At 42.9% G+C, this 27,138-nt stretch overlaps 1 protein-coding gene across 1 annotated transcript in view; it reads right to left on the reverse strand.

The window, feature by feature from the left end:
* Positions 1-27,138, reverse strand: part of galnt14 (UDP-N-acetyl-alpha-D-galactosamine:polypeptide N-acetylgalactosaminyltransferase 14 (GalNAc-T14)) — a 176,763-nt gene that overhangs the window by 49,659 nt on the left and 99,966 nt on the right. Inside the window, exon 3 of the mRNA XM_084560805.1 lies at positions 9,123-9,221. Within this exon, the coding sequence (XP_084416931.1) occupies positions 9,123-9,221 (99 nt within the window). The remainder of the gene's footprint in view (positions 1-9,122; positions 9,222-27,138) is intronic.

A 27,138-nucleotide genomic window follows, 5' to 3' on the forward strand; every position in this document is an offset into this window, starting at 1 on the left:
TATCTCCAGCTCACAGAGAATATTATCACCACTGACAATAGAGCAGTCGTCTGTCCCAGAATAGCAGCAGCTCTATATCTGCTCCGCTCTATATATCAATTTAAAGGGGGGGGGGGGGTTATTTGGGAGGAACTTTTCATTACCTACAGCTGCCATTTAGAGAGCGCTTTCATCCAGAGAGCCTTGAGAGGGGCGTGAATTTTTAGAGCCGCATGTGTGGTCCCAGTGGGAAGTGAACCTCTGATCCCTGACAGCCATAGAGGGATAGGGTGGAGGGATGAGGATGGAGGGATCAGTTCTCCAGCATCACTCGGTGAGCTTGGAGCAGAGCGAGGTGGTTTGGATAAAGACTGGAACCAAAATGAATGTTCTTTAAAGAACCAGACAGAACCAGCAGCAGCAGCATCCTGCAGTCGGCTCAAAGATGCAGTTCCTGTGATGACCACTAGAGGCTCCAGTCAGTCCCTATGGAGCTCCATCTTAACTCTACAGCAGATAGAGACATGTCTCTGCTCCATGTTAACTCTACAGCAGATAGAGACATGTCTCCGCTCCATGTTGACTACAGCAGATAGAGACATGTCTCCGCTCCATGTTGACTCTACAGCAGATAGAGACATGTCTCTGCTCCATGTTAACTCTACAGCAGATAGAGACATGTCTCTGCTCCATGTTGACTACAGCAGATAGAGACATGTCTCTGCTCCATGTTAACTCTACAGCAGATAGAGACATGTCTCTGCTCCATGTTGACTACAGCAGATAGAGAAATGTCTCTGCTCCATGTTGACTCTAGAGCAGATAGAGACATGTCTCAGCTCCATGTTAACTCTACAGCAGATAGAGACATGTCTCTGCTCCATGTTGACTCTACAGCAGATAGAGACATGTCTCTGCTCCATGTTAACTCTACAGCAGATAGAGACATGTCTCTGCTCCATGTTAACTCTAGAGCAGATAGAGACATGTCTCTGCTCCATGTTAACTCTACAGCAGATAGAGACATGTCTCTGCTCCATGTTGACTACAGCAGATAGAGACATGTCTCTGCTCCATGTTGACTCTAGAGCAGATAGAGAAATGTCTCCGCTCCATGTTGACTCTAGAGCAGATAGAGACATGTCTCAGCTCCATGTTAACTCTACAGCAGATAGAGACATGTCTCTGCTCCATGTTGACTCTACAGCAGATAGAGACATGTCTCTGCTCCATGTTGACTCTACAGCAGATAGAGACATGTCTCTGCTCCATGTTGACTCTACAGCAGATAGAGACATGTCTCTGCTCCATGGAGACTCTAGAGCAGATAGAGACATGTCTCTGCTCCATGTTGACTCTATAGCAGATAGAGACATGTCTCTGCTCCATGTTGACTCTACAGCAGATAGAGACATGTCTCTGTTCCATGTTGACTCTACAGCAGATAGAGACATGTCTCTGCTCCATGTTGACTCTACAGCAGATAGAGACATGTCTCTGCTCCATGGAGACTTTTACTATAAATGGTTAAAGGAATAATTAGGGGGCGTGGCCAATTAGGAACGGTCACGGGAGTAAAGAGTACTACATGTGGACTTGATATGTGACGTGATTCAATACAGAGAAAATGACCAAATATTACTAATACTACACAGTACTTTACTACTAATACTACAGAAAACTCTATTTGCACTATTGGTAATACTGCCTAATAGTTTACTTTACTAATAGTACATTGTACTTTATGTGCACTCTTACTAATACTACACAGTACTACAAAGTACTTTACTTGCACTAATACTACATAGAACCTTATCTGAATTATTATTATTACTATGGAGTACTTTATTTACACTATTATTAATACTACATAGTACCACATAGTACTTTACTTGCACTAATAGTACATAGTACTTTATTTGCACTATTACTAATACTGCCTAGTACTTTACTTTACCAGTAGTACATTATACTTTATTTGCACTCTCATTAATACTAGATAGTACTTATTTGCACAATTCTCTGTACTTTATTTGCAATACTATTAATACTACAGAGTACTGAATTTGTTCCCTTGCTTTTTTTATGCAGTACTCTGTATATTATTACTGTACTCTGCTAACATAACTACATGAGTATGTAACATCTAGTTTTACACAGCCAGTGTACTGCTGTATATGTTAATACTGCGCTGAGCTGATCGTTCTGTGTACTCTTGTAGTACACAGCTTGTATCCAGTCTATGAACTGAACTCAGACGTGTTTGATGAACGTTCAACGACACAAACAAAGAAGAAAACCTCTCAGCTCAGCTGCAGCTCTCACATTGTCTTTCTTCTCTGCTGCAGGATTCATGGATTTATTTACACCTGAGAAGTGATGCTGTCAGCTGTTGGACACGCCACCACTCAGGGCGTCACGTGAACGGGACGTTTGTTGAACTTTTACTATAAATCAGCTTTAAAGTGTTTATGTAGTAGACGTTGCTGAAGGCCACATTTTCTTCCCGTTTTATCCTCTAAAGCCTTTTCTATCTTCCTCTGTTCGTACCTCAGCTCCGTTCCCTCCCTCTCTCTGGCTGATTGCTTAGCTGACAGCCTCCACCCTCCACCCTCCACCTCGCTGGAGTAATTCATCACCACTTTCCTCTCCACCTCTACCACTCCTTCCATTCATCCACATCCCGCCGTCTTTCTCCAACCTATCTCTCTATCAGGTCCTCTGACAGCAGAGGAAGACTTTCACCAAGCAGAATCAGATCTTCTTTACTCCTCTTTAGGATCAGGTTATTGTTTTCTAAATATAGAAATAAAACATTTATTCTTAAAACCGTATCTTCTCCACCGTTGCAGAAAGACTTTCTCAGCAGATCTGGAAAAACTGTTCCCGGAGAGAAACCCTGATTCGTCCCATCCCGTCCCGTCCCGGTCTGTTCTGTCTCACCGCCAGCGATGCACTGTGCCCATATATCAGCGGCCCAGTAAATACTGTCTCATCACTGCTGATCTACTGTGCTGTACATCTACATTCATCAGCCCCGGCCTGGAATCAAAGGCCCTAGTTGGTCCACATTAAATAAAGTCCCGTCCCCCCCCACTGCTAATCAGCAAAGACCCAGATCTATATTCACTAATTACTGTTTATTTACTGGAGTGTAGAAGCTCCTCTGTGTTCATTTAATGCACCGTGCAGACAATTAATAATATCTAGATGGAATTAAACGCTACTCCGACGAAAACACATTTAAAGGATGGACGTGGTTGAGAGGAAGGTAAGTGCTCCTAAAGAGTGAAGTTGCAGAGGAAAGCAGAGACGGTGGATCCGCCTCTTTCTCCTCCTAATAAATCCTGAGTGATCAGCTGTGCAGGAGCGATCCGAAGTCTTTGCGGTGCGTTTTTTTAGGGCCGCTGAATCGGAAAGTGCTGAGCTGGTGCTGATCTAGAGGAGGCGTTTCTACGCTCCCGGTGACTGCTGGGCTGCTGAGCAGAGCAGGACGGCCGCTTGGCTGGATTACAGGGCGACTGATGGACCGGGCCGGGGTAATTAGATGGCTAACTCAGGTTTATTTTCCACGGCGTTTACAAGGCTGACCTGGTCATTAGACTGATTACATTAACGACTAAAGGAAAACCAGAGAAACCAGAGAAGCTAGGGACTGTTGGAGAAGAATTTAAGTTGAACAAAACCAGGCTACACTGCAGAAGACAAACTATGAACACTATGAGGATGATAATGTGAGTTTAAAACGTGAACTTAACCTTGATTCCTTATAAAAGGGAAAGACAGGGATATACATCAGCCACAACATTATGACCATTGACAGGAGAAGTAAATAACATTTAAACCATCTTGTGACAATTCAATGTTCTGCTGGGAAACTTTTGGACCTGGCATTCATTGGTGTGGATGTTACTTAAGCAGAGTTTACACATCGACGTAGACGCCATAACCTACGTACGTAACCTACATCGGTACGAATCATTTCTACTTGTACGCCCATCGGTCTGGCTCGCTATGTAATAACGCCACCAAAACACTAGTCTGCGCTGTGTCTTTTTTGCTAGTTGGATTTCCACTTCCTGCTTCACTTTCAACAATGGCGACTGAAGTGTTCGCCAAAGTTGAGTATCCCTGAACCTCCTCAGTTAACCTTTCCTCATCTTTTTTGATCAAAAACAATCAATTCAAAAACCGGGGAGATGGAGAAACAGCCGGAAATACTAAAGCAGAAACACGCTACTACCGAGTGGACCAATCACAGCTCTTGCGGTACATTCATGTGGACGTTACTTAGACATGTAGCACCCACCAAGACCAGACCAGGCACCCCCACCCCATAGCAATGACACTCCTTGATGGCAGCAGCCATCCCCAGCAGGATGCAGCCACAAAAACACTTTAGGAAAAAACATGAAGAACAGCACAAGGTGTTGACCTGGCCTTCAAATTCACTAGATCCCAAACTGATCAAGTATCTGTGGGATGATCCACAGAGGCCCCTCCCCTCAACCCATTGGACCCACAGGACACCCTCAGAAGGCCCATGTCCATTGGAAACCAAGGTGAAACCAACGGGGGGAACGATAGGAATCTTTTCAAAGTAAAACAGGAAGAACGTAGATGAAAACTCAAACTCATGATATAATAATAAAACGCCTGTTGATGGAGGACGTTCATTATTGTGGTTTGTATATTTGAGTGAAAGAGAGAGAGAGAGCGAGAGAGAGAGAGAGGGGGAGGAAAACTAAAGTAAAATGAAGCCTTTAATGAATGCGTGTACAACAAAAACAAATGCTAAGTGCAGGCTGGATATCAACCAAACATCACAGAGGGGCATTTAATTAACCTCCTCTCCAGTCAGTTAACATTCAGCATGTTTGCTCTGACTGGGCTGACGATGGAAAAACAGCAGAGATGCATCAGACCAGATATATACGAGAAGGGGGTCGGCTTTTTTTCTTCCTTCGTTAAATCTGAAATCCTCAGCTTTGATATTGGTCACGTTCGTCCCGTCGTCGCTCCTCCATAAATAAAAGAACCTCACACACAGACGCAGCCAAAACAAACCCATTAAAACCAAAAAAAACTCTGCTTCTCTTTTCTCTTTCTTCCCTCTCTCTCTTATCTCCTCGCTCTGGCCCGAGACAGAGAATATGAGATCAATTTTTTGGATCGGAGCCTTGATTAAATATCGACAGGGGCCGACTCAGACCCCTCTGAGAAAGAGGAGCGCCCTTGGACGGGAGACGAAAAGCTTTCAAAGTGCCCGTCATTGTCCCAGAAAATCAAACGTGTTCACAGGACTCCTACATGATCGCCCGTTTATGATGTAATTGCGGCCATTCAACGCGTCTCCAGTGTGTTCGCGGCGAAGCCTGATTGCGGTTTAATAAAAGGAAAACGTATCCGTCTATTATCTGATCTGGAATTAGATTGCAATCGTTTCATGTCTCCGACCAAGCCGCTGTTAGAAAAAGTTTTAGAAAACTCTTTTGTCAACTTTTCTGTGAAGATGTGAGAATCAGCAGATCGATTATTTTATAAAAGAGCCTCTTCTCGTCCCGGTTAAATGCCTTGCTCAAGGTGGCATGTCCTTCCTGCTTTGGAGTGGACGGATGGAGCTGCAGGAACCTCGCGGAGGTCTATAACTCCACCGAGCAGGACCAGAAGGTATCGACTGCAGGTTCAGCGATAAAATATAAATATTACGACTCAGCCTTAAATGTCACTGCCTTCATATTACTCTCAATAAAGCAAAAATATGGATTTAAAGCTTCGGGGGCACAACGCAGGACGCTAGAGAAACTGCTTTAATGTTAAAGGCAGGAGAGGGTACGCTTTTCTTTCAACAGTGTACAAGAACATGCAACACATTTAAACAAGTAGCACCACATGACAGTTACTGAACTTCATTTTTGTCTCATATACCTAGAGTATACTCCTATTCTCACCCAGAGAGCGGGGGAGACAATGGGAGAGGGAAGAAGTGCCAAAGTGACAAGAGTCTGCTGGCAGCTGGTTCAGGGCTTCTGTTTAAAATACCTTGACTTTATAGAGTGTGTGTGTGAGTGTGTGTATACAGTAAGTGTGTGTTTAAATAATGAGCCAAGATCTACACAACGCCACAGATCAGCTTTGTGTCTTTTCATTCTGTGGTTGGAGGAGATGATGGAATATTTGGAACATGCTTTTTTTTTTAGTACTTTACATAAGCTGTAAACTGTAAAGTCTTCAATGATTTTAAAAGATCCAAAGTTTAGTTGCCTCTTCTTTTATTGCCTGATTCAGGAGAGCGCGATGATCTCAGACGCAGATTTTGAATCGCTAAAGCTAATTTTCAAGTGTCACCAAACTGGATTTCATGCAGATTTGTGTCTGGCTGTAGGGTTAGATCATCAATCTGAAAGCCGACGCTTTGCTTTGGGTCAGCAGTGATGCAAATTACTCATGATTTGCAGTTAATGGGCCAAAAACTGCAAAACCACACGATGGTCCATTAAATGTCCTTCAGCAAGGCACTAAGACTTCCTGATCGAACCGACGCTAATGCTGCTTCCACACGCCGCTCTGTGGAGTTTATGCAATGAATATGTTGAATGCTATCCATCTCTTTTATCCATTATCTACCTCCCATGGATCATCCATCACCTTGTAGCATGCACTCTTATTTCTATCATGTTTGTATGTCTTGCTTGGGAGTTCGTTCTAAGGGATTACTCTGAATTCTGTAACACATCTTGGTCCAACTGAAGTAGCTATCGAAGCTATATAAAACACATAAATGGATTTAATCTTGAACTGCTGCAAAAAAAAGAAACTCTGGAAAGAATCCATCTGAAAACAGTTCACTGTGCAGCTTTAAAGCTCTTAAAACACGTTCGTTGGCTGATTTATTTTTATTTTTTGCTAGTGCACTGACGCCTACAAAAACTGTTCATGTGAAGTGATCTCTCCTGATGCCCTCAACTTTCGGCAAAGTGCTTCGCTCTACTCGTGAAGGCATCAGGTGAAGCACTCTCCATCTCTACTTCAGTCGGAGGCAAAACAGGAAACAGCAGCTTCGAATGTCAAATATCAAGAGAGTCAAAAGCTGAGAATATGTAACGTTTAAATAGGGCTGGGCGATAAAACGATGACGATATCTATAGCGATAGACACGTGATCAACATCAATAGAAAACACGTTCGATAGAATGTTTGATAATTTCACTTGAGCTCCGTTAGAGAAAAATAGGAAGAAAACCCCGAGCCAGAACTGCAAGTCATTCTGGAGGGTGTAGGCAGAGGAAGGGCATTAGCCTCTGGACCTATCACGGCCCAGCTAAGCCAGGTTGGTGGCATCAACAACGACAACAACAAAAAAAAGAAGGCGTGGAGTGAAAGGTTGTTTGAGTCGAAGAGGAAGTTGTTTGAGTTGAAGAGGAAGTTGTTTGAGTCGAAAGGGAAGCAGGGCAGGGCAGGGCAGAGCAGGGCAATGCAGGGCAATGCAGGGCAGGGCAGGGCAGGGCAGGGCAGGGCAGGGCAGGGCAGGGCAGGGCAGCAGATGATCAACCCGTTTTGCGTCCGTTTCGCACTTTCACCCCCGACTTCTGCTTTTACTCGAACAACTTCCGTTTCAACTCAAACGCCTTCCGCTTTTATTCAAACGGCTTCTGTTTTTATTCAATTTTGACACGTGAACGTGAGAGCACTTTGCCATATATATATGTGGGAGCGTTTTGATGTGTCTATGTGAGAGCATGTGAGAGATATTTAAATCCATGCAGATCAAATATCTGAAAAGCTGTGTTTTTCGTGTGTTAAAGGAGCGTATCAGCGATGTGGCGACTGGAGACCAGGATGTTAATGAAATTCAGTGAAGTGAAGTGACAGGAAATGGGCGGGTAATACGTTAAACTAATATTCACTTTGAGAGGGTTTGGGAATTGGGAGCAAACGATACAGATGATTGACATTTGAAGCAAAGACACAGTTCCTGAAACGTTTACAGCAAAGAAACAACAGCCATGATTTTGGTTCATACCACCAATCATACATCCAACAGAAGCGGAAAACAAAGCGAACTGGACTTGTAGAGTTTCTAGAAGAGACGTTACGTCCAAGTAGCATCTTCATTCCTAAAAGACTTTTATTACTTTTTTGCCTGGGTAACCAGAGCCTGGAACATTTGCCAGCGCAATCGCTGTATCTGTATAGAGGGCGGTAATAAAGCATCTACACCAATCAGCCACAACATTATGACCACTTACAGGAGAAGTAAATAACATTGACCATCTACCATCTTGTGACAGTTCAATGTTCTGCTGGGAAAATTTTGGACCTGGCATTCAGGATCCCCCCCCCCCGCCCACTAGATCCCAAACTGATCAAGTATCTGTGGGATGATCCACAGAGGCCCCTCCCCTCAAAGCCCCCCCCCCCCCCCCCCCCACACTAACAACATTCTGTTGCCAGACACCACAGGACACCCTCAGAAGGCCCATGTCCATTCTCTGATGAGTCACCACAAGGGAGACCTGCACAATATTAGGAAGGTGGTCATAATGTTATGGCTGATTGATGTACACGTAAAATGACCATGGTAAAATGACCATGTTAACATCTTAATGAAAATATCTCTGTACAGTCTGCTCGTCGGTTTGCAGGAGCTTCTAAGGATTCAGTGCACCCTGGTGGGAGTGAGTGCTCCAAATTCTCAAAGTAAAAATAAAAGGCAGCTAAACTACCCGCACAACTCCAAGTCAACACCGGCGCACACATTCACACACCGACACACACAAACCCAGATTCACACATATACAGAGAGCCAGAGCCAAGGGGAGCAGAGGGACCCAGAGAGACAGATTGTCTTTTAATTGGTTGAAAACTGCAGAGCTTTGAGAAGGGCTGAAGGGGAGGACGCACGCACACAAGCACACAAAACACACAATGTCCTCTGTGATGGTAAGGAGACGCGGCCGGTCCCTGCTGACTGACGGGTATAATGAGCTGAACTCGGGCCAAAACCTGACGCTGTGTGTGTGTGTGTGTGTGCGTTTGTTTGTGGTGACCTGCTGATGGCGTCAAACTGAAAGACACAACCATGGTTCAAAGATTGAGGGTCAAGAGCGTGTGAGGATGTGAGTGTGTGAATGTGTGTGTTACCTCTTGATGGTGCGCAGCAACGTGGACCTGGCTTCATTGTGGAAGGTGATGACGATGGAGGTTGGAGGAAGATCAGAGTCGTAGTGGAGAGTTGTGCACCTGAAGAGAGAGAGAATGATCCAATGACTTATTGAAAGCTACTTTTAACGTCCACAAACACGTCTCAACATTAGGAGGGACAGCTCATAAGGAAACGATTCAACGGTCCACCTACACCTGAAGGACAGAGGACACTCCCTAGAAGATGTTCAAGAAAGTCGCAGACCCGGTGAGTTGTCAACTCAGAATTAACAGCAACAAAACTAAAGAACAGCTGAAACCACACACATAGCTATAGTCCCTGTTGACGTACAGTGACGTAAAAACCCCTTCACCATCCTGATATCTTAACACCTCAGGGACAACGATTCTCAGGATGCCATCAGAACAACATGTTCACACAACTTCACTTCAAGACACCAGACTCTCTGAGTAACTTTCTCACCATGAGACAAGAACGTCCATGTTTTAGCCAGAGAAGACAAATGGTTTGAAAGAGGAGTAAAGGAAGAAATCTATGTCCAACTGGAAAATCACAGTCTGAACATCTGTCCCTAGGAATTTTGACCCTGTTCACACCATGTGTCTGGAGTGATAATGGGTTGTTAGAGTAGCATCCATTGTAGAAGTAGGACAGGGTCAAACTGTTTTCTTCAAACGAAAAATAAGTATCTGGTCGTTAATAGACTCTAGTCAAGTGAATTTCTAGTGGACAACAACCATAGATGTTCCCATTTTAACCCAAACTCGGATTAAACGTCTTCAAGAAACTTTACAATTCCAGATGCCTTTCTTTAAGGTATTTGGATATACCCTGACCTGTATGACTGAGAGCCTTCACATACTATTTTACACATGGTACATACACTAATATAAGGCATATTACAAAGGTCGAGTGTAATGTCGCCTCACGTCTCCAGCGTCTGGACGTTGCACACTTGAACACACCACCAAAAACTACTGGTACATACGTTAGCTAGGAAGCTAGGAAGAGCTAGTGTCTCCTGGATCAGTTGAGATTTAAAGATTTAAAATGAGATAAGTCGCCTGTGGATCATTTAAATTTCATTGTTTGGTTTATTTTTGTCACTTTAGTTCCTCTTCTCGTGCACTGGTGATCTCTCAACGATTGATGCAACTGATTCAACGTGCTGAATCGGCTGAATAGATGCCGACAGGTATTCGACTTGTCCAAATGATGTTGGACACGCAGGAAGAATTGGAGCCCCGGAAAAATGGCCGACTGTCACCTTCCATAAAATACTGCAAAATACAGCTTTAATAATATTTTAGATTTATAGCCGTACACTGTTTAAATAATGTTAGGCTTGAAGGGCAGGAATCAATAGTCGTAATTTATTCTAAAGAAGTGATTTCAATGAGTCTCCTTCTTCATTTTAGTTTAGGATTACTTTAAGAGATGGCTCAATGCTTCAGTCTTCAGCTGTCACCGCACACACACAGACCAAGTTATCAGAGCAGACCTGCTGAAAATGAATTATAGATGACCACCAAGACGCTCATTAAAATACACCACATAACAGTGTGTATGTGAGTGTGAGTGTGTGCTGCCTTCGCTGGGTCAGCAGCCTTTTCTTCTGAAAGAGCACACGGTATAATGAGAAGACTGGCCTTTACCTATCAGATTGATGGATTGGTGACATTTTCAGACAGAAACATTCTTGTGCTCGGTCTGCTCTGGCCTTCATTTTTTATTTTTTGAAAGCTCACCTTTCCCAAACGCGAGTGTCCGTGGAAAACTTAACATGACGAGACCAAACAAGGTCCAGTTTAAAGAGTGGAACTCTGCTGTTAAACAAATCACCTTCACTGTTTGTTCACCTGGAGGCATCAATGATGGAATATTGCACATCTTTGCTTTCCTCTGTTTCCTGAACAGCTGCCTGAGTAGAAATACAAAAATACAAAACTGAACTATGAACTAAAATTATAGGTCTTTGTCCGTTTCCTATTATTCCTTCCAAATATCATACTGCAGCTCTTGCAACACTGGTACAAACTATGGGTTGAACCGACTAGTCGGCTTTACTGCTGTGCCGCTTTGACGCTTTAAGCAGGAAGTTGACTAGTCACATTTATCAAAACCCCAACACCTCTCCGGGCAAGAACGGTTGGGAAGCTCCTCTCAGCAGTTGCCCAATTTTGTTGCTTAAAAGATAAGATGTATATTTGCACAGAAAAATTTTAAATAAAAATCACACCAGAGAAGACTTATCTACTTTCAGAGTATCTGAAAGAAGACGACACCAAAGAGATGCAGATAAGCTGTGATCTTTCATATCGGAAGACATCAACAGAGTCCCTGTGAAGTTGTAAAACCTGACCTGAGACCAAAGATATGTGCATCAAACACGACTTTATTCAGTCTTTCACATAGGTTTGATGCGTCTGATCTTTTAAGATAACAGCGCAATAATTCAGCGTCGCATTTAACGACTGGAATCAAATAATTTGATTAGTGGCAGAGTTTCCAATACATTGTGGGTCCAACGCCTTGAGCGAAACTTTAAAACCTCCTCTTGAGATCAGCCGTGGGTTAGAACACAAACTAAACTCCCGGTTTGTCGTATTAAGGTCGGCACGCTGCTCCAGTTCACAAAAGCACCCGGCTGTGAAATAATACGATCAGCAGCTCATTAACTCCCAATTTGATTGTTTTTTTTTGGTTTGGTTTGGAGGCACTATGATTAAATGTAGGAATAATATATCGCCAAGGCAGATTAAACAAGGTAAACCCTTCAGGAACAACCATGAGATTCACGCTTTTATTGATGTAACGGTGCGTTTTGGTGCAGAAACGGTATAATATAAACTATTTATTAGATTAAATTCAAATTGTATCAAGGTGCAGAGTGAGCACTAACGTGATAGTGGCAAGGAAAAAAAGATGGAGGTGGGATAAAAGAGAAAGAGGAGGAGAAAACAGAAGAATCAAACATACATGCAACATACAAACATGATACAAACAAGAGTACATGCTACTAGGTGATGCAGGTAGATAACGGATAAAAGAGATGGATAGCATTCAACATATTCATTGCAGAAACTCCACAGACCGACGTTTGGAAGCAGCATTAGCGTCGGTTCGATCAGGAAGTCTTGGTGCCTTGCTGAAGGACATTTAATGGACCATCGTGTGGTTTTGCAGTTTTTGGCCCATTAACTGCAAATCATGAGTAATTTGCATCACTGCTGACCCAAAGCAAAGCGTCAGCTTTCAGATTGATGATCTAACCCTACAGCCAGACACAAATCTGCATGAAGTCCAGTTTGGTGACACTTGAAAATTAGCTTTAGCGATTCGAAATCTGTGTCTGAGATCATCGTGCTCTCCTCAATCAGGCAATAAAAGAAGAGGCAACTAAACTTTGGATCTTTTAAAATCCACAAAGGCTTCACAAAACTCTGTGTACAGTTTATGTAAAGTACCTGTTAATAGCATGTTCCAAATATAGCACAAAATGTAAAAATAATTAAAACGATGTTGATATTTGCTGCATTCTTTTACATTTAAAGATTTAAATACATAAAATGCATAAACAGCATTTCAGCATTTCATCATCTCCTCCAGTTACAGAATAAGAAAACCTAACACAAAGCTGATGGGTTGGTGAATTGTGGCATTGTGTAGATTTTGATTTAAACCATAGACTGTATATAAATATGGACAATGTGACCCCACTTCCTTGCATTGGCCAAACTGACGCTATTTTCCCGGGGGGTTTGAGCAGATTGAACATGCATCAGTATTATATCAACTACCTAAAATGACAGAAACCATCCTTGAAAAAAATAAAAAATAAATATTTGACGTGTATTCTAGTGTTTTAGTTTGACCCAAGTCCCGTCCACTAACATGGAGGGGGTGGAGCTTATGACCTATGCTGCAGCCAGTCACCAGGGGGAGCTCTACTTGCTTTGGCTTCACTTTTGAAGAGCTGTTCCGCCTTATACAGTCTATGATTTACACACACACTTACTGTATGCACACACACACACACTCTGAGTAAAGTCAAGGTATTTTAAACAGAAGCCCTGAACCAGCTGCCAGCAGACTCTTGTCACTTTGGCACTTCTTCCCTCTCCCGTTGTCTCCCCCGCTCTCTGGGTGAGAATAGGAGTATGCACTATGTATATTTGTCATATCATATCCCATCATGCCCCTCTATCCGCCTCCTCCTCCTCCTCCTCCTCCTCCTCCTCCTCCGTCCCCTCTATCTCCCCGTCTCCATCGCTGGCTTCTTCTTTTTTTTTTTTTCTTTTCCTGCAGTTGATTTATTCAGCAGCTCTACTAGAGAGGAACGATAAGAAGATAAAGACAACTGAGTGTGTGTTGGTGTGTGTGTGTGTGTGTGTGTGTGTTGGAGATAGAGAGAGTGAAAGACGAATGAGGCCGAGCGATGCTGTGACAGACAGGCGGCGAGAGAGAGAGACAGAGATGTACAGATAAAAGTTGTGCTGACAGATGACTGATGTTGGAGCTGATATGAACAAGCCTCCATGCTCCCAACGAGGGTGTGTATGTGCATGAGCATGTATGTGTGTGTGTGCGTTAACTTCCTGATGCATCAAAGCTCAAGAGAACGCACGCACACACACACACACACACACACACACACACACACACACACACACACACACACACACACACACACACACACACAAGAGGAAGGAAATAAGAGGAAATACGGGGATGGGATGGAGATAGATGAAGAGGAGGGAGACGGGAGAAGACGGAGAAGGGGAATAAATGATGGCGAGAGGAAGGAAGGAAGGAGGAGGTGAGAACGAAGAGAAGACGGGGAAAAAAAGACAGAGACCAGATGTGGAGGGAGATGAGAACAGAAGAATAAATAAAAAAAATAACCAAGAGCAAAAGTAGAGGTGGAAAGAAGTGACAGAGGGGGAAAAATTGAGGAAAGGATGAGGGAGGAATGCAGGGAAAGAGAGAGAGAGACAGCAGAGATGGAGATGTGAAAGAGTAGGGGAAGATGAGAGAGGCAGTGGAAGAAATAGAAATGGGAAAGAGATAAGAGTGAGGAATAAAAGGGGGAACAATGAGAAAATGAGACGAGGACAGAAAACAAGAAGAAAGGAGCTAAGATGAAACTCCTCATTTAACTCGTGAGCTACGTCAGTGCCATAAATCACAGAGAAGAAGATCTGATTCATCCACTGAAGGTTAAAAACAAAACTTGAACAAAAAAAGGCAGAAACTGCTTCATTACCAGGCAGCGATGCTAAGCTAGGCCCTTAATGTCTACAAGAGAACAAGGAACTGAACAGAAAGACACGTTTAAAGACTTACAGCTGCACACGTCCATAGTTTATAATTGAGAGATAGAGATAGAGATAGAGATAAAGATAGAGAGACAGACAGAGGCAGATGTATAGAAGGAGAGGTAGAGACAGATGTAGAGGTAGAGATAAAGGTAAAGTTAGAGATAGAGATAACGATAGAGATAGAGATAGAGACAGAGATAAAGATATTGGTAGAGACAGGGGTAGAGATAGAGATAGAAATAGAGAGGTAGAGATAGAGATAGAGACAGTGGTAGAGATAAAGATAGTGATAGAGATAAATATAGAGAAAGAGAGGTAAAGGTAAAGACAGAGATAAACAAAGAGTTAGAGATAGAGAAGAGACAGAGATAGAGAAAGAGAGGTAGAACTAGAGATAAAGATAGAGATACAGATAGAGATAGAGATACAGTTACAGATACAGATATAGATATAGATAGAGATAAAGATAGAGATACAGATACAGATAGAGATAGAGATACAGATATAGGTAGAGATAGAGATATAGATATAGATACAGGTATAGATAAAGAAAGAGATAGAAATGGAGACAGAGAAAGATAGCTACTTTATTAACCCCAAACTGGAGCATTTCAAAGTTGCAGTAGCAACATACAGACATTCAGCATACCATATATAATATATAATGATAAATAAATCCATACACAAAATATTAAAAATGAAATGAACCAAAAAAAAAAAAAAAAAACGTGTAAAATGAGCCATTTAAACCTTGACGGGGCGAGGAACCATATTTGGTAACTCACACAGATTAGGAGTTGTACAGATTTATGACTCGTAGCAGGAAAAACTTTCTGTAGGATTCACTGAGACAAAGAAGATGTCTGAGTCTTTTAGAGAAGGAGCTCTGGTGTCTGTCCAGTATATGACGGAGACGGAGGTTAGGGTCAGGAGGAGAGGAAGGGGAGCAGGAGGTGGAGACCGGTGAATGAAGAGAAGGAAAAGCAAAGACTGAAGAAATCAAGGAGACAAGTGGAGTGTTTTACTGTAGATTTGTGTCCAGACAGAGAGAAAATAATTAATATTTGATGAGCGGAGCCATTTAAAGGGAAGGATGTGTGTTAGTGAATTTTAGTGCGTGTTTCCTCATCAGAGTTCATCTGGAGGTGAGATAAACTCATGAAAGGAGAGGTCAAAACCAGCGGCGTCCACACAGTCCCTCACCTCTGTGGGGAGGCGGCAGCGGCGGCGGCGGCGGCCGACCTGTCAGAGTGTGTGTTCATGGTGCAAAATACTAATGTCCACTGATGTAGCCCTGAGATACTGTCAGACCTGTTCACACACACACACACACACAGGAACCTGAACCTGCAGCCTCTGATTAACACCAACACCTCCTCTCTTCTCTCTGTCCTTCACTTGTTCTGCCTCTCAGCTTCTTTTATTCCCTCATCCCTTCATCTGTCTTCATCTCACTCTTTCTCTCTGTCCTGTCTGTCTTTCAGTCCGTCTCACTCCTGGCTGAAGACTAACCAACATGAAGACGCACTGCAACCGAGCAGTGAGTCTCTGTGAGTGTTGTTTTGAGGCCGACCTGTTGTCTTCCTGGTCTTTATATCAAGTGGAATAGCTGAAAATAGGTTGGCTAAAAATGTGTAACACAGAATTACACCGATCAGGCATAACATTATGACCACCTTTGTGCCTCCAAAACAGTGGCGACTCATCAGAGAATGGACATGGGCCTTCTGAGGGTGTCCTGTGGTGGATTTCATGCAGTGGGGGGTTCTTTGAGGGGAGGGGTCTCTGTGGATCATCCCACAGATACTTGATCAGTTTGGGATCTAGTGAATTTGGAGGCCAGGTCAACACCTTGTGCTGTTCTTCATGTTTTTTTGTTGAGTTGTTCCTAAAGTGTTTTTGTGGCTGCATGCTGCTGAGGATGGCTGCTGCCATCAAGGAGTGTCATTGCTATGGGGTGGGGGTGCCTGGTCTGGTCTAGGTGGGTGCTACATGTCTAAGTAACATCCACACCAATGAATGCCAGATCCAAAAGTTTCCCAGCAGAACATTGAATTGTCACAAGATGGTTTAAATGTTATTTACTTCTCCTGTTGGCGGTCATAATGTTGTGGCTGATCTGTGTATAACCTACCAGACATCTGCATATTGAAATGTTCCTTTAAAACTTTTCTCGTACTCACTCGCTCGCTAACACAGGTGAAAACATCAAGGTAAATGTAAACGTATATTATAATACTGAGTGGAGAATCGAGACTAAATGTGCTAAGAGACGTAGAATAGGATCCTGGTTTTTACCTGGGCAGCCAGATGTGGAACAATGTCACTTTAATCTGAGCAAAGTAGCAGCGCGTCTGCTGGAGTGAGATATTTTGGTAAGCTTTTCACCTCTGGCCTTCCTTTCTTCCTCATCCCACTATCTCCGTCTCTCTTTGATTCAGGTGTTCACAGAGGAGAAGGGTGGCCTAGTTTTGGCTGGTTAGGCAACAGCCATTTACATATTTATACACAAAGAAACACACACATGCACGGCGGTGGTGGGTGAACGAGGGATTTCTCTTCTGCGGAACGAGAGAAAGAAGACGAGAAGAAAGAGGATGCAGCGAGGGACAGTTGATAATGCCTCATTTCTTCTCTTACTGGAAAATTCCATTAGGAAAGTTTCCGAGTCAATGACTCCAATGAATGAACGGCTCAAATGAATAGTTTCTGTGGATTCGACTGTTTTAATTGAAGCAGGTTCAATCCCTGAAAGACGTTAAGGGGGTGGATGTGCTTTGCAAAGGAAAAAAAATATAAAAAAATTAATAATAAAACAGTCAGGATGTGTCCGGATGAGATTTCTAGGTTTTTCTAAGCTATTCATAGCACAATGTAAACCACACATTCTACACAACAACAGTAATCCTACTTTACTGTCTAATAAACACACACAAAAAACACAAGTTTCATTCATGATGCGCTGAATCTCATTAAACTAAACACTCCCGAACTAAGAAACATCTCTATGGGCTGAGAAAGCCTACGCCAGAAAATGCCACTACCTGCAGTTCCTCACACGGCCACTTGAGGCGGACTCCATTAGTCCCCGTAAATCTCCGCGTCCCAACTCTTTCATTATCTACTACAGTCTCAGAGGGTACTGGAACATATCCAAGGCTATCATTGGGCGTAACACGGTCTACACCCTGTGTCGAAGCCAAAATGAGCAAAAATTCAAAAAGAAAAGGGCAAAATAATCTTTATTTGACCCAATCTCGTGGTTGGACATAAATGTCTACAAAAGGTGTGGGTGGAGCAGGAATAGAAGAGTCTTAGACCTCATATCCTCAAGTCTAAGGCAGCTTCTTCAATGTTTCATACAATCTTTCGTTTATCTTTGCAATCGTTATATATCCAGGTAAAATAGGAAATTCTGATTGTTGTATTATTCCAATGTTTTAAATAAGTGGTGATTTGTGTTATGGACATTATTTTGGATGCGAAGAGTCACACATTTTTGCACCACACCCTGGATGAGTCACTTGTCACATGGCTACAGGCAGCTGGCGCCCAAATCACCCACTCTCGAATCAGGGATAAACAATACAGGAGTTTTCCAAGGCCTTGTGACTCAAATGAGTACACTTTAAATCCTTAAATGAGGATCCACTGGAGGGCAATTCTGGTGCCAGTAGCCACGGTAATTCCATCTCCAATATCTTACATGTTGGAGCTACAGAGAAGAAGCTATGAATGATAAAACCTGTTCAACCTCAAGGCTTAAAGTTATGCAGAATTAAAGGGCGTGGCTACTTTAAACGACAGGTTGTCTAGCCGCCTTAGCTCCACTAACGCTGCAAGTCTTTGATAATTTCTTGAATTAGCTAGTGCTAATGTGAAGCCTGGCACAGCCAAGATGGCACATTGAGCTTCAAAACCGATGGGCTCATCCATCTTTATATACAGGCCATGGAAATACACAATAGACGTGTTAATTGATCCTCTACTTGTGCGTTAAAGAAGTCTTACAGCTTTGGTATGATCATTAGTTCATCATATCCAACATATATTGTTACCATGTAATTGTCAGTTGTGATGACAAAGTCTGCTGCTCAGCACAAGTCGCAATTTAATTTGACTTTATACCAAATTTAATTGAAAGGTACTGCTCATCAGAAACATGGCTGCTCCAGTAATTAGTTTAACATTTGTTCTTAATAACTTTTATGCTTCAAAGACAAAAGCTGTAGAGCCAGGTGGACATAACAGCACCAAGAAATGTACGTAATACACACAAAGTAAATATGACTGGAAATAGAACCGTCTCATAGTCAGGTTAATGGCTTGATATGGAAATATTCCATGAATGTTTAATGTGTGTGACATTAGTGTCATATGAATATGAGGAACATAAATAATAAATGATACGAATGAAAAACTATTCCAGGAATAAACTGAAAATTATGTGGAATGACCCTATCACTGCAGAGTCTCATTCCTCTTTGTACCGTGGTGCATTACTGTGCACGGTGAATGTGTCGTTTAAGAGCGCAATTACATTGTTCAGTATCACACATCAGGCATGTCTGAGTCAATGAACGTGTCTGTTTCAGAGACGGGAAGCTGCATTCATGTCTGAAATACCCGTTGTTTTGCTTCAACCTGAGGATCTGACAGACAACCATGCCGTCGGCTGAACATACTGTTCTTCTGTGTTTCCAGAGAAAAATCAATTCCACTCAACACCTGATGTGTTTTTCTTGTCCCTGCGACAGGGTGAGCACAGGTCTAAGGAACTGATCTGACTGAGGGCAGAAGACCATGATGTAGTACACAGTAAATTCTAAGGGAACATCTACAGTACGTACACCGTCATATTTATATCCGGATAACGGACGTCAAATAAAATGGATATAAATCTGTAATTAGACAATAAATGTTCTCATTGTTTTCAAATAGCATGAACAATGAAGTCGACATGCTGTAAATGAGCCTTTGTTTCTGTTGTAGCTCTCGTCTAAAGGGACGTACACAGGAAGATAGTTGCAGAGACGTAGCAACAAGAAAACTATGGAAGTTAATGAAATTCAGCGAGTTGAAGCAACGACAGGAGAACAAAAAACATTTGGTAACAGGAAGCAAACAGTTATCAGGTTGAATTAATCTCAACTTGACGACCAATTGGACCGCTCCATGGAGCAGTTGTCATGGCAATTTGACGTGCGCTTGAGTGTTTTAGTTTCGCCCAGGACCCATCTACTGACATATAGGGGGTGGAGCTTATGATCCATACTGCAGCCTTCAGCCACCAGGGGGAGCTCTACTTGCTTTGGCTTCATTTTCGAGTTATGGCGTCCACTTTCTATAAAGTGTGTGGTTCTAATTGGTGATGTGGTGACAAGAGACGATGGAGGACATTTAGTGACCCTTTGGCCACCAGGTAATACACTCAACTAATCTTAACTTTGAGGCAACGACAAATGAGAGCGACTGCTACTGATGAAACAAACGTTTTCCACAAGGGAGCAACATTCACAACATGGTCTCTACCACCAAATCCACCTTGCTGATAGTTGTGGAAGGTTGGGTGAACACAGATGGAGCGATGGTGTAGTTGACGGCATTTTCTTTTCATTTATGGAGCGGTGAGGTCAAGAAGAGCTAGTTCTGTCATACACAAGCATTATTTTATGATCTTCTTTTCTTTGTGTTTCTCATTTCTGTTTGTTAATTGGTGTTTTATTTCTTGTTTTACTTCATGTGATGTCTCCACTTAGATTGTTTGACTGGTGTCACCTGTGTCTCATTAACCCTGAGCCTCTAACAGCTGAGCCTCAAAATGTCCTTCTGGACTTTTTTTGTTGTTGTTGTTGTTGTTGTTGTTGCTTATTTCTTATAAAAAGGACAGAAAACATCCTGTGAGGAAGTGCTGTTAGACATTTTTTTTTTAGCCAACATTCAATATCTGGCAGTTATTTATAATTTACTGCATGTCACATGAGTCTAATAACCTTTGAGAAGAGGCGCAAGTGAAATTACCGTAAAGGCTTTCAGAAACCGTTGGAATTTCTCCAATGGCACAAACTGCGATGTAATTATGGTATTTCAAAGTGCGCTTGCGCAAATGTGTCACCAGTGATGCATTAGGTTTTAAAAGCTTGTCCATGTACCCTCGTGATTCCCGGTGTTTCTGTTCAGCTCCTTATTGTTCCTTGTTTTTTTGAGTAGTGCCTCTTGCCTTTTTCGGTCTACCCTGCCTCACTCTGCAGTGCTTTTTGTAACCTCAATCGTGAGTCTCCATGAGGTCTTGGCTTTTTGTGTGCGTGTCCTGGGTTTAGGTCCTACCTCCTTGCTACACTCAGTAACATTTAGTTTGGGAAATATACAAGAGGGTTACCTAGGCAACCAGAGTCTGGATCGTCCACTAGCGGCCAACCGTCGGCTACAAAGCGACGGACGACGAGCCGATGTACGTGGGTAGGACGTGTTCCCGCCTTTGAAGGATTGTCATTATATAACAGAGCTGCGTTTAGGAGCAGATGGTCGGGTTATCGGAGTCAACGGCAAAGACACAGCTTTAAAAAGAAAGAGATCTTAGAAGTTGGACCGGTGCGCTTCATTATCAGCCCTCTACAACTGTCCTGCTATATTATCAGAGCGGTACAATGCTCCTTCTGATCCGTGCTAAATTAAGCCAAGTAAACAGATCTGACTGCAGTCTCTGATCTGATCCATTTACAACACAAAACAAACTGAGGACGAAGGAAAGACGCACTTTTTTCTCTTCTCTGGTTTTGTTCTGAAAGTGCGCCACGCGAGAACTAAATTTAGGAGGAGGAGGGGGCGGGGTTGTCGCTCATAATCCTGGCGAGGATTAACACGGGAGCATCTTCCAACACCAACGCCCACATTGACAGAAGAGCAGAGTCGGAGAGGAGGGCGACGGCCTAACCTGAGAACCGTGACGATCCCCGCAGCAGAAAACTATTTAAAAATGCAACACTTCAGGACGAGTTATTATTGCTGGAGCTGTGAGGTTTGTTAGAGAGGAACAAAGGCAGAGATTTAAAAAGAAAATGACAAAAAAAAGAGGATGCCTTTTATTCTTCTTCTTCTTCTTTTTTTTTTTAAATAAATAAATAATCATAGCAACAACTGCCCGGGCTCCTCTGGTTCCTTGTTAGCGCGGCTGCGATTGCCCCAGCGGAGCGGAGAGACTCGTGTTTTCCAGAGTTTTCAGACTGTTTGAAAAACATGAGGCAGGAGCTGCTGGGAGAGACGCCTCACCCCGCTGCTGCTTATATATTCATGCTTTACAGTTCCACAACTCTGGCTGCCTCCGACTGTGTGCAGCGGTTTTATGTGGAGGTATTTGTGCGGAAAACATTTTGCATGAAGTTGTGCACATCCATACAGCTGTGCAGTATATATTCAAAAAATGACCACATGAGCTCTGTCTGCTGAAACAAGAGGTATTTTTAACCATTTAATTGGTTGGAGATGATGAGGCCTTAACGGGTCTCTCTGTGATCTGTTATTTTCTCTTCCACCTCCTGTGGGATGCAGGGATCTAGTTAGCCAGCTTCCTTCCTTTTTCACATTGTTATGTAAGTGAAGCTCTTTGAAGAAACTCTGCAGACAGACAGACAGAAAGACAGACAGATGGAGCACGAGAGTCAGAACCTCAAAGAGGGGTTTCCTTCACTGAAATCTAAGGAATGGAGACAAGGAACTGGTTCAACGAAGAGTCAAACAGATGAGGCACAATAAAACCTGTGATGTTAATATGGAGAAACATCTACTACATCTACTGTCTGAGCCACAGTGCTCACTACTACTGATGATCAATACCACTGATAGGACAACACCGTCCTATGCTGACTTTCTTGGTCTGTGACTTTAATTTGGAAGGCAAGGAAGACTTTGAGTAAGAAGAAGTTCAAGTTGGCCACACGGCATCCCAACTTCACAAATCAGCTCTTGTGCAATTGGCGAGTCATCTAAAGTGAAATGTAGATTGGACTTCACACCAGAGCGACGGTTGAATATTCTGTCAAGACTTCCTAGAATGAAATGGATGAAGGACAGCTTTTGATGGAAGTGTAAAACAGAGGTGGGAACTTTCCTCCGATGTATCTGGGAACGTCCTCAGTTGTCCCAAGCAGTTGCTATGGTTTCCCACGATTCCCCTGACTCCAGACTTGTGTCTTTTTGGTTGATGAAACTCAAATACCAAATATTTCAAAAAGTGCTGCATCCAGAATTATTTGGAGACATTGGAAAATTGACAAAAGCGCGCATCTGAAGGGTTTATGCAATGGTTGCGGCAGCATCTTATGAGTCTATGCTAAATTAAAAAGGGAACATAGAAGATGGGATCGCTTCTTGAGACTAGAAAGTTGCTCAATGTGAAGAGACGCTGGTTGGAGAGCCGGTCGGAACAACAGCTGGATGCTTTCACACAATCTGTAGGTGTAAATCTGGTCTTCCCACTGCATGTGACCACACACACACACACACACACACTGAGTTAATGAGTTATAACTCGATGGCTGAATTTGGTTGTATTTGCTGTCTTTATTAGGTCTGAACACTGACAGTGTGTGAGCAGGTCCGACTAAGTCCTCAGCAAATATCGGAGGGGGTGGGACATCGGCCCGGCCTGCCAACGGTCCAGAAATTGGAACGACATTGGAACAGGTGGAACCTGCCATCTGCTGTTAAGGTCTGGGCCTCTCAGGTTTGTGTTTTGTCCGCTACTCTTAGTGGCCAAACTAGGAATAGGTGACAACTTTTCCTCATCCTTCCTGTCCTCTTCCTCCCCTTCCCCATGTCATTCTCCTCATCTTCCTCTTTTTCCCTTCCTCCTCCTTCTTCTTCTCCTCTTCCTTTGGTCCCTGTGGTGGGCCGCATGTTTGTCACCTCTTGTTTGTCTTGAAATTGAAAAGCTAAGAAAAATCTGAGTAACAATAAAAAGCACAACTACTGATGTGACCGTAGCTTCCTGAACTCTCTCTACTACCACTGCCACAACTAATGAACCCCTCACGAACACTGGCCTCATTACTGCTTCTACAAATCAATGGAAACAGAGAGATAGAAGAAGGAAATGTCCTCTCTCCTAATCCCCCCCTCCCCTCTTCCCCTCCGCTGCACCTCCCCTCACGGTCCGTCCGTCGCTTTCCTTTCATCCCGTCATGTCAGAGCAGACAGAAACCAGGATCTGAACTGAGACGAGGCTTTGAACGATGAAGCAGATGAAAGATCCGCCAGCCGAGAAAGGACGGAGAGGGAGGGAGAGGGAGAGAGAGGAGAGGTTTGTTTCACACCCCTATCTCTATTTCTGTCTCTCCATCAAGACGAGTCGACTTCAGAGAGAGAGGGATGGAGAAAGAGTGTTGGAGGTTGAGAGTGGGCGAAGGGAGATGAGAAAATGGGAAAGAAATGAAAAATAGGAACGTTTTTTTTTAAAAAAAATGGGGGTTCTGACAGAATGTCTGAAAAATTGAGACAAAAGAGACTCGTCAGACAAGCGGGGACAACGAGGGCTTTTTCACAATGTCATTCTCTAATCATAGCTTTTACATTTCTCCACAGGACAACAGATAATTGCTGGATAGTTGGTTCGTGTTTGTCATTTTAGTACGTAGTTCAGAGTAAACCAATCTGTGACAAACACTAAGAGCAGAAATCACTGTCCATGTTGTCCTCACGTATCTAAAGTCTCCTCTATCGATGTCTGCCATCAATCAATTGACATTTTCATTGAACATGAAATCTATGAAAGAAGAAATCGTTTCAAACCTTAACTTTGACCTGATCATGAAAAATTAAGACCTAATAAACGCCAGAACAACTTCCCTGCATAGAAAGGTTTCGTTTGTGGGAAGCTGGTCTGGAGTCGGGAACTGATTCTGCTCCGGCAAAGATCTGCAAGACCAATAAAGTAGTTTGGAGGCGGGGCTGCCATCAAGGAGTTTCATTGCTATGGGGTGGGGGTGCCTGGTTTGGTCTAGGTGGGTGCTACATGTCTAAGTAACATCCACACCAATGAATGCCAGGTCCAGAAGCTTCCCAGCAGAACAATGAACTGTCACAAGATGGTCAATGTTATTTACTTCTCCTGTCAGTGGTCATAATGTTGTGGCTGAACGGTGTAATTAGGGGTGATTGTAAACATTGCAACATATCTATTACTTCGTTGCATCATTGCAGCTCCAGAATAAACCACGTTTCCACTAGTATGTTATTTGCTGGAGCTCTCCGACACCTCAGCTGTCTACCTTCTCGCAATAACAAGTGTGAAAGGTGACAGTTTTCCAGGTGATTTCGACGTGCCAGATGGAGCCTGACGAGGAGCAGCAGTCTGCCGGGGTTTTTTTTGTGTCGCCTGTGCACTATTTTGTGCAGAGGAGGGAAAAGAAAGTGACAGAAACTGAATTTTGGAGAAAAGAGACGGGGACAGTTTGACATTATAGGTTGTGTCTCCTGCAGCAGGAGCTGGAGGAAGACGGTGAAGTTCAGCCTGGTAAGTGCAGGGAAGCCGAACGCTGGTTATAATGTTTACGGTAATGATGCACAACCGCCTCAGCAGACTCAAGGTTACATCTGTCAACAAGCTGCCTTGGCAGTTTTGCCGTGTTAAGTGCTAAGTTGAGCACATTAAAGCAAAGACATTTGGATTCAGTCTGAGATACAGCCAGTAATTCCAAAAAGTAAAATAACAGCAGTGACAAGTTAAATTCATCTGGAGGACACATTTGTCGTATATGGACAGGGTTTAGAGGATGAGCCTTAGATATGATTCTGACAGGATGTCTCACTCGAGCTGAAAATTAAGATCCGGGAAAATGGAACCAATTCCAAGCGGATGAAATTACTTTTTTACTTGTTCGCTTTTTGGTTTCAATTGTCACTCTAAATCAGGGGTGAGTCACCTAATGGGTATAAAGGAAGAAAGATTTTCTTTTTTGACATTTTTCCCTCATTAATCTGCCACAATTCTTTTTTTAAAATGTGAAAATACCCCCGTGGGGTTTTTTCCACCCATAGCGCAGTTTTCACACCTTTAGTTTGTGGGAGGTAAGAGCGTGTATAACAAGATGTCCATGAAACCTTACCGTTCAGAATTAGAACATTTGCCTAACATTTGCATCAGAGCACTATGAGACATGTTCTAGTTTGTTTTTTTCTACTGTCTTAATTATGATGCTATCCCAACTATTAAAAACTATTTATACAGTATATGAAATATCTGCACATAAAATAAGAGCATGCGTTTTGTAACAGTCCATCTTTAAATTATCATAATTATGCAGATACTGGGTTTAGCGTCAAACAGCAGCAGCCTGTGTAGTTCATCAGTTCATCTTCATGAATACTAAACATAATGCTGTTGAGACGTGGCTTAATATGGACAAATGTATGTAAGATTATATAAATTATCAACGAATAATAAATCTAATTTATATTAAACAGTTGCCTTTCAGTCTAACTTGGCTAGCTAGCACTTATAAAGTTAAGCTACCTCACGTTACGTTTGGACTCGTTCAATTTGGGTTTTTACCAACTCTCTTTAAATAACTGTAAATCTCCATGGTCTGAAAAAAATCAAGAGCACAAAACATGGGGGTTTTAAAAAGTGGCAGTAACAAACAACACAAATAGCTTCACATGCTACGTGAGTTGTCCGAGTCGTTTTCTCCGTCTGGTTAAATTCAGTACAGAGCAGGTGAGCGACCGGTGAGTGTGGAGAAGTGGTTGTACGACTTCACTGTGACACTTTAAGCATCATGCCGACTAGTCGCTGATCATGTGACAATAACAACATGGACGCCTCCAAGAAGACAGGTGAGGAGTCCAGTGGGTCGTTGCAGCAAACTAGCAGCGGTTCATCAAGTATGTGGAAATACTTCACTAAAGATGAAGCCCATACTACCGTGACATGTCAGTCCTGAAATACAACTAAAGTACTATTGCAATGCACCTGGAAAGGCTAACGCTAATGCTAGCAGAGGAACGGTCCAAATCCTCTGGACAGCAGTCAGTTAACAACTTCACCCGTGGTAAGGGAGAGAAGGAGGCTGAACATCAACTATTTGATAAAGTTATTAGACCTTTAGGTGCAGAGAAATACCTGCTACATTATCCCATCTAACAACATGCTGTGTAGTGCTATTAAACACTATTGATTATTTATATAGTCTAAACATATCAGCAGTGCACAGTATTGATGAGCTCATGTGTTTATGTTCAGTTCTGTTGGTTCTAATATTTAACAGTGTTGCTGTGGTTGTTGAGTGTGTGTTTTTTTTTTTGTCCTTGATGTCAGTGAACGCACCATGCGAGAGACGGAAGTTATGGTAAAGCTGAGAGTTTCCCGACCGAGGGCCGCATATTAGAAGTGTCAGACTGATGGTGTTCATGGTGCTGACGTGGTCTACAGCCGACAGAAGCCTGTGTTCAAGCTTCAAGCTCGAAGAAAAGCCTCCGTAGCTTCTTTTGAGTGAGACGCTAAGCTTTGTCTGCAGGTCAAGAATATAGATTACATCGCTGCAAAGCATTACTTTCTACTGTGTTTAATCAACTCGACTTTCACCACATATTAGTCGACTTTAGAAAATCAGAAGTCGTTCAGCTCCTGGTGTGGAGGCTTTGAGAAGAGGAGGGGAGATGCTTTCAGGAGCAACAG

This window comes from Chelon labrosus (assembly GCF_963514085.1).
Source record: "Chelon labrosus genome assembly, chromosome: 14".
NCBI classification, from domain to species: domain Eukaryota; kingdom Metazoa; phylum Chordata; class Actinopteri; order Mugiliformes; family Mugilidae; genus Chelon; species Chelon labrosus.